Source organism: Rhipicephalus sanguineus, chromosome 1 (assembly GCF_013339695.2).
Source record: "Rhipicephalus sanguineus isolate Rsan-2018 chromosome 1, BIME_Rsan_1.4, whole genome shotgun sequence".
Taxonomy (NCBI): domain Eukaryota; kingdom Metazoa; phylum Arthropoda; class Arachnida; order Ixodida; family Ixodidae; genus Rhipicephalus; species Rhipicephalus sanguineus.
Window position 1 is genome coordinate 112,223,169 of NC_051176.1, and position 14,770 is coordinate 112,237,938.

Here is a 14,770-nt window from a genome sequence, read left to right on the forward strand (position 1 = left end):
TAGAGCGTTAAGGAAAACCAACAATGGCAGCGTTGACTCAACGAATGGAATGAATGAAAATTAGCATCCCTGCAGGAATCGAACCCAAGCATTCTGCATGGCAATCAGGTTTTCTACCACTGAGCCATGCCAGGTCTATAAACTGGTGTGGAAAAACAGCCTACGCAGGCGTAATAACGGTGCAACGTCAATTGTGGTTGTGGTGCTTGCTATCTAAGTTTACAAGAAAGCAATAAACACTACATGATACTCCTACGATGTGTACTCCTACGATACAGGCGTCATATCAGATTAACGTCTGTAGTTCCAATGTTGGCTCCGCTTTTATAGCAGTCTAATAAACATTACGTTTGTATTCATATGATTCAGCAAGCTGTATTGAAGCATTGCTCGACCCCGGAGGAATACATTAACGAAAGTTACATATGATATCCACATCACCGCACCGTAAATTGCACTTCGTCCGCAAGAACGACGCAGTGTCCACTTCATTTCTTACGTGGCTGGGCGATGGCCTCATGCTGACCGAGGATGATGCCAGATTGATTGACAGCCGCTTTGTAGACTAGGCTACGTAGGCCACATACGCCCAGGTAGTCTACGAATACGACAAACACCATCCACTGATGTTGGTCCACGTAGCACTATCCAGGCCTACCAGCCTCGAGGCTCGACGGCCTATACCTCACCAACGCGAAGGGTGGCTTCAGGTTCCTACTTGTCGCCGGCTCTGTCGACAGCCGATTTGTCGACGAAATGACCGAGGCATGAGGATGTAGATGCGGTCACTCACCAAGTCAAGGTGAAAAACACAGAGACGTTTCGGGACCCATACGGGTTCCTTGTTCACACTAAGCAGGCAAGAGCCGTGTGTCGCTTTTTTAAGCTAAAATGTGACGTAATGAACGGGTGTAGGTGTAGGAACCGAGGCATCCTAGAATTCCAACAGCTCTACTATACCACATACTTCACTACACATGGACCCCTTGTCACCACGATCACGACCGGATTCTATAACAAGTCATGACCAGCTGCTGGTGCTCACTGATCACGGTGATGATGCCCTTGTTCAAGAACTGTCAAGAACTTCTTGCACACATGCACAAGGGTTCGTGAAACGTGCGTGCGTTCTCGGGACACATATGCGGCTCTTCAACATATATATATATATATATATATATATATATATGTGTGTGCGTATAAAATTTAAACATATCTTTAGCGTCATTTTGTAACGTGTCGCTCAGTAAAAAAAGTTACACCACAGTCACCTACCCGCCGCATGCTTCGCATAACATCGACTCCCACGGTACGTGGGATCTGCCGAATTTTCTTTTTTGTCTGCTTAAGGACAGGGCGCATTAAATGAATAAAAAAATGATAGTAATGAATGACTACTGATTCCCGGTGTGTAGGTTATAGCGGAAGCAAAGTCATGTCGATTCGTTAGTATTAGATGGAGAATGCTAGTACTGCTAATGGATGTCCTGCTGACAACGTTGCTAAATTGGGTTAGGGAAAATACCGAACATAAAAATTCACTCGGCTGTGGCGAAGACGCTAATGAGTAAGGCGCGTTTGCGTTCCATATTATACGAGAAAAGTTGAAATCTCCTACAGTAGAAACATGAGTGAAATCATGTACAAGTTATATTACTTGCGCCGTGCAGTTCATCGACAAATGTTGAAGGTGAAGAGCGATTGTTACTATGGCCCAAACTATAGTTCTGTTCAGTGATAATATGGAGCCATGAAGAAGCAATTTCCTTCCAAACGGCATGAAGAACGCCGCCTCCCCTGCGTATTGTCCGATTAGAACGGCATATGTGAAAGTGGTTTGCGTCATCAAAGATTTCATGCTCCCGGACATGCGCGTGGAGCCACTACCTTTGCGCTAAGAGTTGTACTTCTTTAGTACGCATCTAACGCGAGAAAAAAGAACTGATACCCAAGGCCACGATTTGCAGTCACCTCCCCTCGCGCGTCCCTATGTAGATGTGCCTAATGCGTTTGTTGACATGACTTGACATTGACATGACTAATGCGCTTATTATCCTCTAGTACTTCATCGCAGTCGGGAAAACACATATGAGAACTAACGGACAATAATGCCAACGAAAGTATAGGGGATGTTATTTGTAGTAATTACGATATCAGTTAAGAAAGTAAAGTGGACAAAAAGATAACGTGCCGCCGGAAGGGACCGAACCTGCGACCTTCGAATATATATATATATATATATATATATATATATATATGGCTAAAAAATTACATGATAAGTACAAAACATGGCAACAAAACAACACCGCGTAATTAGTCACAACTATGGAAACAAAACGAACTTCAACGGTGTTAGGGGAAAGTGGCACACCACGGTCCCGACGAACACTGTTACTGTAGCCTGCAATTTAAGGTTGGACGCCCGCTTTTAATGCGGAGTGCCTGTATATACCACGCGCAACGTGGCCTTATTCACGTGAAACCACGTCAAGTGTCGCAAAGTTAGTGTTCTCATGGGAGAGACAAACTGAGAGCCGCTATAATATGCTTTTCCATCGGGCAACTTCATTTGTATAATTACTCCTTACACTTTCTGCCGATATCTTGAGGATGCGCTCGTTTACTAGCAAGAATATAATCGTTTACCTTATAAGTGCAGGCGTGTTCTGAAAAAAAAAAAACCAAAAAAAAAAACATGTGCCTGCCAGGGATCGAACCTGGGACCTTCCGCGTGTTAGGCGGATGTGATAACCACTACACCACAAGCACAACGACGAGCGTGGAAGAAGTCGATGCGAAATGCGAACTCGCCTGGCACAAAACCGGTTACTGTGACCATTTAAATGGATATGGGACTATACGTCGTGTACCGTAAAGTCTGTTTTACTGTAAGTGAAAGAGATTGAGAACCACTAGATATATGTGCCACCGTATCATGGGTGTAGCCAGAAATTTTTTTCGGGGAGGTTCAACGATACTTTATGTATGTTCATGCGTGCGTTTGCATGTGTGCGTGTATATATACGAAAGCAAAACTGAAAATTTTCGGGAGGGGCCAAAGGGGGGGGGGGTTGTAGCCAAAGGGGGGGTTGTTGGGGGGTTCAACACCCCCCCCCCCTTTGGCTACGCCCCTGCACCGTATGTCGTAGAGCTAAACAACATCAGGATGTTCCGGATATACGAATGGCGCGTCCACGACTACATGACATGTTTATTCTCGAGGTCCATGTTCTCTCTCACGCAACAAATTCATGGTTAACCTTCATGGTTAACCCCTGCCGGCGGCAAGTTATCTTTTCGTCCACTTTACTTTCTTCACATTTATATCGCAATTATTACAAATAACATCCCCTACACTTTCCTTGGCGTTATTGTACGTTAGTTTTCATTAATATTGTGTCTAAAAAAGAAAAACGAGCCCTTAAAAAAGTCATCCTCTTTCCTTCATCGGAAAAATACATGTAACATTTGTTATTAATGAGTACCTCGCTGTAACGTAACTTAAGTGGCGATGAACCGGGCTGAGCTTTCCCAAATTCAATTGCTTTTTTACGAGCCTGCCATGCTGCGATTGAAAAATCTTCGCAAGCGGGCACATTAACCGGTTTAGTGCAAGGCGACTGCGCGACGACTTCTCCGCTCATCGTTGTGCTTGTGGTGTAGTGGTTATCACATCCGCCTAACACGCGGAAGGTCCCAGGTTCGATCCCTGGCAGGCACATGTTTTTCTTTTTCAGCCACGACGCAATCCTCCACAACCTCGAAGGCATCGGTTGCGGCAGTAGGACCTATACACGTACGTCAGAAACTTTCTGAAGGACTGTACGGCAATTATGGGAATCTGCAACATCCGCAGCAAAAGCTTCCCACTACCAAAAAGAGGCACGCCGCGGGGATCGGTCATCTCACCGTTACTTTTCAACGTGGCCATGATCAATTATCAGCCAAAGGTTCCCGATAAAATACCAGATCTACGGCACGCGATGTACGCTGATAACATCACACTCTTGACCAGGGCTTCGAACACTGGAAGACAAGAGAGCTGCCTACAAGACACCGTATAAATACCATCGAAAGGTATCTCCGAAACGCCTCCACTGTGCCCCCGAGAAGTCCGAGCACCTTGTCCTCAAAGCAATGGGACGTTCATTCAAAAAGTCCAGACCCTACGAGTGCTTGGACTTCACATCCACAAGGATGGATCAGGAGTTGCCACCACACCGAGACTCCAACGGACACTATCACAACTCACGCACCTCGTCAAGAGGATTGCAAACCAACGAAACGGGCTCAAGGAACAAGACACGCTACGTGTAATGCAAATCCCGGCCGCGGCGGCTGCATTTTCGATGGAGGCGAAAATGCTTGAGGCCCATGTACTTAGATTAAGGTGCACGTTAAAGAACCCCAGGTGGTCGAAACTTCCGGAGCCCTCCACTAAGGCGTCCGTCATAATCATATCGTGGTTTAGGGACGTTAAACCCCAACAATTATTATTACGTATAAACGGTATAATGCAAGCTCTGCTCACCAGCCGCATCACGTACGGCACGCCGTACATGACTTTGAAAACCGCGGAAATAGAAAAAAATTAATATTATGATAAGAAAAGCAACCAATGTCGCCCTGCGACTTCCCCCCATGGCTTCTACTACACGTCTCCTTAAGATATGGGCGTCCACAACACGTGGCAGGAGCTCGCCGAAGCGCATAAGAACAGCCAGCTGAAACGGCTCAAGCTCACACCCACCGGGATGTCGGTGCTCCGGTACCTCAACTACAGCGACGTACAGTACGGTCCACTGTTAAAGGGAACACCGAAATGAGAAACTTTCATTTCGTTGGCCCCTTAATGGCTGCTGGATGTGGAAAGATTGTTCGTGCACGTTACCAGTCTATCATAAGGGTTTCGAACTATCAATCACCAGTAGTGTTATGCAAATCTAAGCCACTATGCTTTTATATATAGGAGAGCAAAATCCGGACATACCCGAAACGCAAGTGTTCCCTTCAACAGTGGACCCGTCTGTACATCGCCGATGCGGACCGGAAAATGCGCATCCCGCTGGACGTTAGAGTCCCTGTCTATCATCGCGCCTATCCCACGCAACATGCATGCTACTTTCCACAAAAGTAGACGAAAGGTTAGAGCTGACGCTATTGAACGAAAGTTCAAACAAGACCTGGATGCCCGCTACACTGATGCGGCCAAGTATCCGCGTAGAAACGCGTACGCTGTCAGCGTAGTAGACTCTGAGGCCGAGAGTTAGCGTCTGCCAAGGTCAAGGCGCTAAATTTAGACGCAGCGGAAGAAGCGGCAATCGATCTCGCCACCACCACAAGTACAGACGCCGCGGTAATCTTCGACTCGCAAGCCGCGTGTAGAAATTATGCGAAGGGCCGCATCTCAGCCGATGCACTCAACATCTTGAAACAGCGAAGCACTCCGCTCCCATACACTTGCGTATTATGGGTGCCAAGACACGAGGGTCTGCAGGGAAATGAAGCGGGCTACGCCGCTGCCCGCAAGCATGTCAACAGGGCTGCCCTCGACCTACAGAATACCCGACCCGTGGCTGAAGAAACGGAAGCTGTACCCATAGGCGTGCGCGCAGGGGGGGAGCGGCCGCCACCCCTAGTCACATAAGAGGGGGGCACAAAATCTGCCCCGTACATTGACCCTTCTAGTCACCTAAGGGGGGGGGGGCAAAATCTGCCCCATACATTGACTTAGTAGGGTCGGGGGGGGGGCGCTGCGATGAACGTTCGCCCCCCCTGACACACTTGCTCCTTGAATGCCAGTGTCATGCAAGCCGCACTGTGCAACCGGAGACGACTGGGAATGAAGCCGCACGAACGAACGACGGCCACCTAAGCGAAACGTGGGAGGCGAAGCTTGCCCTCGAGGACATGGAAGACCCGCGACTACTCGTCGGAAGGGCAAAAAGGGCAGTCCAAGCCAGAGGATTCCTGGACTAGGGAGCCCTCCCACCTCAGGCTGATACCGGGCATTGCTCGGAACACTGTTTCGACAATAAACGTTTATTTCTTTCTCACTTGTTTTTTAAGGACGCATTTGCACGAAGTTAACCATGATCATTGTTGCGAGCAAAAGTGCATGGACCTCGAGAATAAACATGTCAAGTATAGTCGCGGACCCGCCCGTGACATCTCCGATGTTCTTTAGCACTACACCACACAGCGGCACATTGAAGCGGCCCTCAAGTTGTTTCACCCGCCGTTAAACCATACGGCACATGACGTGCGTAGTCTCATCCATTTAAGCGGGCACAGTAACCGGTATGGCGCAGGGCCACTTCGCAACGACTTCTTCATCGCCCGTCGTTGTGCTTGTGGTGTAGTGGTTATCACATCCGCCTAACACGCGGAAGGTCCCAGGTTCGATCCCTGGCAGGCACATGTTTTTTTTTTTTTTAAGGACGCATATGTACTGAAGGTTAACCATGGATTTGTTGCGTGAGAGAGAACATGGACCTCGAGAATAAACATGGTCATGTAGTCGTGGACGCGCCATTGGTATATCCGAAACACCCTGATGTTGTTTAGCTCTACGCCATACGGCTCAATCTTTTTCACCCACAGACTTTACGGTACACGACGTGGTCAAAAAATCATTAACAGTGATCAATTAAGAGGTTTCTGGCTGCAGTCCTGTGAGGTACGAGTGCTTGCATATGCGGATGATGTTGCTTTTATATGTACTGACAAGCAAAGTGTGAAAATAGCACGGCAGATCACGCAAAGTTTTTGCGACCAAACTGGTAGTTTATTGAAGACAGACAAAAGTTTTGGATTACGGCATGGTTCGTGGCAGCAGACACCCAGTGTTTATGAGAAACTGCAGTGGAGCACTGTACCAAACAAATACCTAGGGGTACCACTAGATAGATATAGAGAAAATACGCAGTTTTGGAGAGACAAGGCGGACGAAATGAGCACAAAGACTTTAAGCTGGGGTGGGCGGAATTTGTCAATATTTGCAAGATCCACGGTATGTAACGTTTTTTTTTTTTTTTGGCAGCTAAAATATGGTACGTTCTCCAGGTTCTCTACTGCACAAGAAGTAATATTCAGCGTTTTCACAGGATATTTGCAACATTTTTCTGGAATTCTAAGTACGAGCGAACATCTCGGACTAATCTTTTCCGGAAGGTCAGAGACGGGGGGTTGGGGTTAAGTCACCTGTTCTTGAAACAGGTAGTTAGTAGATTTTTATTCTTAAGAGATCAGCAAAACCCTTTCATCCGTACAATTATTCAGGTCATGTTACCGGGAGCTGTACCAGAATTTGTTGTCTCCACCATGGACAACGGTCCGTATAAAGTATCCCGCTACTTATGCGAGGTCGTCTCTTCCTATAGGTTTCTTATAAGTAGATTTTCTATTGAATACTTAAGTAACGTTCCCAGGAAGCGCCTACTGAAAGACCTGGTAGACATTGTTTTTCCAGCCCCCCTTTACAGAACCATTTATGGGGAGGGATCGGGGAGGGACGTTCTGAAACGCGTCAAAAAGATGTTAGTTCCACCTGGGGTAAAAACGTTTTTCTTTAAACTTCATACGGGCACACTACCTGTGAAAACATGGCTCGAACAACGAGGCATGTTTGTGCCGTGAGGAGTGAATTGTCTTTTGTGTAACAAACCAGAAACTGTAGAGCATGTTCTTATTGACTGTTGGGACGCTGTGTTTTATCGGGATGTTCTGCAGAGAACAATGAAGAAGGAACTACCAGTTGATGCCTACGGAATTCGTTTTCTGCCTGTTCGTGGAAATAGTGTCCCGTATGACCTCTTCACGCTTCTAGGTCTTTATAGCATATGGAGGTCACGTATGGATATACGAAATGCTGAACCACAAGCGCGATCGGTTAACGCCTATTTTGTTGAACAGATCACGAAGCTCAGAGAAGTGCTGGAGCACCGAGGGGCAAGTGATGAAATGATTTGTACATTAGATACACTGAAACAGTTAAAAGTGCATAAGTAGATCCAGCCAGCCTTACGCATGCTGGTGGGTGATGTGTGGCACATGTGTATACGTATATAACGTATTAACATTGCAATAAAGAAAAAAAGTGAAAAGAAAAAGTTGTGCTTGTGGTGTAGTGGTTATCACATCCGCCTAACACGCGGAAGGTCCCAGGTTCGATCCCTGGCAGGCACATGGTTTTTTCTTCCAGGACGGGTCTGTGTTTATAAGGTAATCGATTATATTCTTGCGAGTGAACGAGCGCATCCTAATTTTTTTCCCCCATGGGATACAGAGCACAAAATGACACTCGACCACACTTATCTGGCCAGACCCCATGTCGAATCAAGGAGATGCACCCCCCCCCCCCTCGAAAAAAATTTCTGTCTACGCCACTGGTAAGGAATAATTATACAAATGAAGCTGTCCGATGGAAAAGCATATTATAGCGGCTCTCAGTTTGTCTCTCCCATGAGAACACTAACTTTGCGACACGTGACGTGGTTTCACGTGAATATATATGGCCACGTCGCGCGTGGTATATGCAGGCACTCCGCATTAAAAGCGGGCGTCCAACCTTACATTGCAGGCTATAGTAACCACATAGCGTTCGTCAGGATCGTGGTGTGCCACTTTCTCCTAACACCGCTGAAGTTTGTTTTGTTTCCATAGTTATGACTAATTACGCAATGTTGTTCTGTTGCCAGTTTCTGTACTTATCAACACGTAATTTTTTTAGCTCTCTCTTCTCTCTCTCTCTCTCTCTCTCTCTCTCTCTCTCTATATATATATATATATATATATATATATATATATATATATATATATATATAGGGTCGTTCCATGCCAACTGTCCCAATTTCGGCATCTATGCCAATGGTATTGTTATATTTTTACCTCTGTTTATCATCTCCTTGATATGTAATATACATTACAAAGTACTAACAAAAGGAGCTGAAAACCGTGTGCTACGAATACACTACCTCTTTTTTTTTATGCAGTAAATTCAGTCGGTTTGTATTGCCCCCATAGTAAAATAATGCAATGGTGAGACTAAACTTCAAAAAAATTTTTCTTGACTAAAACAAAAACTACTTCAATTAAACTTTTTGTGGACAAAGGCGTTATGATTCTCAATCGTATGCGCTTTTCTACTTATTTTTTCTTGGACCACCTTAGGGTGCTACAGACGTCTGAACATAGGCCAATATAGCGTTTTTTCCAAGTTCAATATTTTATTTTAGAACCTGTGCGCCGCACACAGGCAAAACAAAACTTTTAGAAGATAGTACGTTTTATGGAGAGTTCTATAAAAATATTTGATGTATTTGGTCTGCAATCTTCTTTTGTAAAAAATATCCCGAAAATGCAGCAACTTACTCAATATTACCTGCGCACCAAGGAGTGAAAAATGTAAAGCTACTCTAAGCAACTGTCCTATAATAAAAGCGCAATGCTCTAAAAACACAAAAAAGCAAGTTTCGAATGAATGCGTGAAACGGTCCATTTATAGCGAATTTTTCTTTCGTACCTGGTTTTCCATCATATCGAGAAGTCCAAATGGCGCTCACGTGCCCGAAAAATTTTTGCCGCTCAAAATATTTTGCGCAAATGTCTATATGTGCGCAATTTTCTCAGATTCTTTCAGAGAAATTAATTTTTGTCGAGCGCCCCGACTGGGACAGTTGGCGTGGAATGACCATATATATATATATATATATATATATATATATATATATATATATTTACGTGGCACAAGTTACGTGGGATTGTTAAAATGGTGTTTTGAAGTAAAAGGGCGGTTCCGCATGAGACATGTCGTCAGTGACGGCGGTAATGCAGTGACGGGCGATGCCTGGTAATTAACTGTTAATTACAAAATACTTGTTTATAAACGAGTTTATCCTAATGGGAAAATTGAATCAAACTACCTATAAAGAAGGCGATATCACCAGTCTTGAGATCTGGGAAGGTTCAATACCCGCTCAGCTGGGTCATCCGGTTCTCAATGTGCGCGAAACCGAAAGTGGAAGTCTGAGCGCGCACGCAGCCGCGCACGCCGCGAGACGACCGTTTACGTGACCGAACTGAAGGCCTGGCGCTGCGCGGCTATTGATAGAAACTCTACGACGGAGCCCGTGGAGGAAGCTAAACACTTCTCTTCCCTCATGACGAAGCCACATCGCGATGATTATTCGCATTTCGGTGACGTAAGCAACAACGTTGCCTCGGGGGAACCTTCGGTTTTGCGCGCTCTTCATGAGAGCCGAATTCGTCGTGCCACATCTCCGCCATTAATCGTACATTTCCAGATTCAAATACTCATATTGTTTTACAGAGCGCCCGCTTCTGTACCCAAAATACGGTGAGCCCGCTAAACCAATTTGATTGATGGTTCATCAACAAATACGGCAATCGAACCAGCGCCCTCGAGATCAGCAGCGCGACACCATGCTAATACTAAGCTACCACGGCGGGTCACTCGATCCGTGCTGTGTGCCAAAGTAATACGACTCTAATTTACAATATGCTATTCATACTTGCGCTTATCGTCAGTGGCGCGACTCGGGCTTGTTGGCCAGACAGCTTCGTCATGCCCTGACAATAACAGTTCACTTCCACGGTTTCTACAATCCGCGGCGATGCGAGAGGTGCGTTGTTTTCCCACGAGTCAGTAGCGTAGCCAGGCGGGGGGGGGGGGGGGGGGCACCGGGCCCGTGCCTCCCCTCCGCCCCCCCCCCCCCGTAAAAATGTTTTTTTCCATGTGATACAGAGTACAAAATAACACTCGACCTCACTTATCTGCCCAGACCCAATGTCAGGTCAAGGAGGTGCCCCCCCAACCCCCGAAAAAAAATTTCTGCCTATACGCCACTGCCACAAGTACGAAGGACTACATAGCCTCGCTCGTTATCTCGCGTTTACAGCGCGCTTCGGGTCAGCAGCCGTTGCTCGTAATTTGTTGCCTAGGATATAACAACACGCCACAGTTATTCAGGCTGACAACAGCGACAGTTCCCAGAAGTCGTCGAGGGCACGTGCCCTTCGCGCGCGTGACCTTCTTTCTGCCCGACCTTCTGAAAGAGATTAAACAACGCGCTTATATCTCGAGTGAGAGCAAAAGTAACCCGTGGAATGGAGACATTCACCTAAAAACACGACTCGAGGTCTGCGGCGAACGCTTTGACAATAACATTTCCGCAGTACGCAGGACCCTGCAGCCCTTAATATATATCCGAACGAGCAGTTCCCATATACGAACTTAGGTATGTAAATTTTGTTCCTCTGCCAGTACAATGCTATATTTCTATTCCAATGATGCTCCTTTATGGTTCGCGAGGATCGACTGGATGTTAACGGTGACTGTTGAGAAAACAATTCTACATACTTTTCTTGGTCAACACACACGGGAACGCAATATGGAAGGAAGCCAAGGAAAAAAAAAAAACGACATGGATGTTATTCCGTTATTCCAACATCATTTCGCTCTTCAGAACTATAGTTCATTGGCGAGTCATTGTCGCAGTGTTCAACACTGCAAGCGTCTGTTTTCACGAACTCTTTTAACGTCCGAGCTCTGAAACCTGTACTTATAATTATGTACTTTACATTGTTTTGTCATTTTTTGCTTGTATTGTGTAATTGATGTCATTCATTGTAGATGAAATCCTCATTCTTAAAACTCAATCACGTTACCTGGCATCTCCGCAACCTGCTGCCGCCATATGGTTTAGCACAGGGGGGTTAAGAGCTTCTCCAGCTGCCTATAGCAGCTTTTATCTTGGCCCCTGCCATTGTGTAACGACGTTTACAATGTAAATAAATACAGAAAGAAAGAAAGAAAGAAAGAAAGAAAGAAAGAAAGAAAGAAAGAAAGAAAGAAAGAAAGAAAGAAAGAAAGAAAGAAAGAAAGAAAGAAAGAAAGAAAGAAAGAAAGAAAGAAAGAAAGAAAGAAAGAAAGAAAGAAAGAAAGAAAGAAAGAAACGGAGACTTCAAAGGATGCACGCCCTGTCTTTTTATAGAACGAATACTTACCAACTAGCTCAGCTCTCTGTTATACTTCAAAGGACAGCGCTGCCTTCTGGTGCCATCCAATCTCGTATTCACGAAAAGCTCACAAAGGGCCGTATGCCGGCTAATGACAACGAACATCTGTTGACAATTTAAGGAGAGCAGCGGTAATGTGGTCGAGTTGGTACTTTGATGCAATGACACGAGATGCTTTCGTCTCGCCGATCGTTACGATGAGTCGACTGCGCCTGAACAACAGCCCATGAGTACATCCTGCTAAATGCATTTTGTGAATACGACTTTAAAAATCTTGTTCTCCGATTTTGCGTTCGGAAGAAATCATCCGTATGCAATTTCGTGAGAAAGCTATCGCGGGGAAGAAAACCTTCCGATCGATGCATCAAAACGCAGCTGGAACATCTACGAGCCAATCCTGCACTAATGTCGGCCATGACCTGATATCACCTTACTTAGAAATTACCTATAAGCAAGGGCTTAACGTGAAAGCTGGGCGGAGTTTTTGCACTGTAAGGTGCCACGTAAACGCGTCGAACCCCCCAGTCTTGAGCGTTTAAGGAAATTCCGTAGTATTTCTTATTTCCCTTTCCTGAGTTTCTCATCCCACTCACACACGCGAAAAAACAAAGCAAATCCGTAGACATAGAAAAAAATATTGCATAAGAGAATGGAAATAAACGTAGAAAGCAGCCTTACACGTTTACTTCAAATATAAACCAGCACCAGGTAAATCGCAGCATGCGTACGTCTTCCTTTCAGCAGTTCTAGTCAGAGAGATTTGAGGGTGAAAGGGCACCGGTATGTCGAGAGAAAACGCTCGGAATTTCCCGCGCCGCCGCAGGTTGCGCAGTGCAAGTGTATGGGGGTTCTCTGGCAGTGCTTCGCGCTCGAACCACTTCCGGCAGCTCAACCGAGTGCCGAAACGATGTGCCTAGACACGCACGCTTGGGCGCCCTATATTTTGTAAATACATTTCTTCCTTTCTTTTGAATACTCTCACCCCGTGAGTCGTGACAACATGTAGACCGTGTAACTGCACACGAACCGCGCGGTCCAGCGGAAGCGGTGCGTCAACAGCGAGAGCGTGCTCACCAGGTCGTCCGCGAGGATGAACACGATGTGCGGCTGAGTCAGCGGCTTGGAGGCATCCTGGCGCAGCGCGAAGAAGACGGCGCCGGTCAGTAGGGCGGCCGACACAACGCACAGCAGCAGGAAGGTTACCCGTGATGCCTCCATATCCGCGGCTGCGGTGAGGGCGCTGTCATTCGGCTGGCGACGACCTCGATCGGGCGCCCCGCCGCGAGGCTGCCACAGCACGACCTGCAGCATGAGTACACACTGGCGGTTGATCCGTTGTACACCGCCGCCTCTTTTGTCCGCGAATGATAAGGCACATGAGCGCGCCCTTCGGGAACCCGATATGTATGTAGCGGTGCTCCCTTCCCACTGAGTGATAGCGTGTATGTGGAGAGCGTGCGTTCATACGCGACACCATCGATGGTCTCCGACACGTCGACTACGGCAGTCTTGGGTGTGTTTACCTCGCATCGGCTCCCCTCGTGCCATCGTGCACCCATTCGCTCACTCGACAACAGGCCTTCGCCAGTGCTTCTCCTCTCCTTTTCTTCGGGCTCCCATAGCACCGATTCAAAGCATAATCGGAATGGTCAAACAGCCAGTTCAGGGTAGCAGATCACCAAGACAACGAGAATGTATACATGGAGCACGGAGCTGCGTGTTCGACTGGCTACACGGGAACGCTGTCGAATTCCGCCACATTCTGAAATACTGAAATCGCGATATTTTGAGCCAATCAGAGAAGTCGTATCTTGCCTCTGGACCAGCTAGAACCGATAAGACGGTGAATTCGACAATCAGGGGGGATTTGACCGTGTCCAGAATCACCCTCCTGGTTGCAAAATAATAAAAAATAATAATAAAATGCAGGAGCCGCTTCCCTATCGGGAAAACGGGGGCAAGCGAAGCTGTGTGCGTGCCTGACGTACTACTTTTCTTTCTTTCTTTCTTTCTTTCTTTCTTTCTTTCTTTCTTTCTTTCTTTCTTTCTTTCTTTCTTTCTTCTTCTTTCTTTCTTTCCTTCTTTCTTTCTTTTTTTCTTTCTTTCTGTCTTTCTTTCGTTCGTTCGTTCGTTCGTTCTTTCTAATTGCGCAATGCTCCCTCATAGCTCATTCCTTCCTCCATGATCGGGCCTTCATCCACGTGCTTAGTAGCGTAACACCTCAGTTGCTACTGGCAACAACGGCGTTCATATCCAGGCAACAATAAAATGTCACCTCGATAAACGCTGCAACGCCGGGTTTTTCGCATGCATGAAAGCCGCCACGGAAATATAGACCTCATGACAAGTAATGCTTTCATTTGGGCCAGTTGGTGCAAACTTGTAACTTGGCGCGAGAGCATAGTTTAGCGGTACGCACAAATACCGGCGGGCACCTAGACTTTCATTGCAGGCGTTGCGGGTGCATGCCAAATTTCGAAGACACTGTTTTTTTGTCTAAATCAAGGAACAAGTTGCAAAGGGAAGTTGTTGAGGCCTATTTTATTAACAAGAAATCTGACCATTGCGTAAGCATGTCTTCTTTGACATTGCTCCAAAAAGAGCTGCAATTTTTAGACGGCTTTATATGAATGACACACAGTGTCCTGGTTTTTTACTTCCAATTTTTAGTTTTATCGGCCTTGTGGTTCTGTCAATTCTTTGCTTGTTAATTGTTTGACCATATCATGAC

The 14,770-nt window shown here is 46.2% G+C and overlaps 1 protein-coding gene and 4 non-coding genes across 5 annotated transcripts in view; 3 read left to right on the forward strand and 2 right to left on the reverse strand.

Annotated features, from left to right (window-relative positions):
• Positions 1-13,363, reverse strand: part of LOC119396287 (arylsulfatase J-like) — a 48,719-nt gene extending 35,356 nt beyond the window's left edge. The window contains exon 1 of the mRNA XM_049415902.1: positions 13,114-13,363. Within this exon, the coding sequence (XP_049271859.1) occupies positions 13,114-13,350 (237 nt within the window). The 5' untranslated portion in view covers positions 13,351-13,363. The remainder of the gene's footprint in view (positions 1-13,113) is intronic.
• Trnav-aac (transfer RNA valine (anticodon AAC)) lies at positions 2,697-2,769 on the reverse strand. The gene has a single exon. It is a non-coding gene; the product is annotated as a tRNA-Val (tRNA).
• Trnav-aac (transfer RNA valine (anticodon AAC)) lies at positions 3,649-3,721 on the forward strand. The gene has a single exon. It is a non-coding gene; the product is annotated as a tRNA-Val (tRNA).
• Positions 6,348-6,420, forward strand: Trnav-aac (transfer RNA valine (anticodon AAC)). Its single transcript has one exon. It is a non-coding gene; the product is annotated as a tRNA-Val (tRNA).
• On the forward strand, positions 8,115-8,187 carry Trnav-aac (transfer RNA valine (anticodon AAC)). The gene has a single exon. It is a non-coding gene; the product is annotated as a tRNA-Val (tRNA).
• Positions 13,364-14,770: the final 1,407 nt, after the last annotated feature.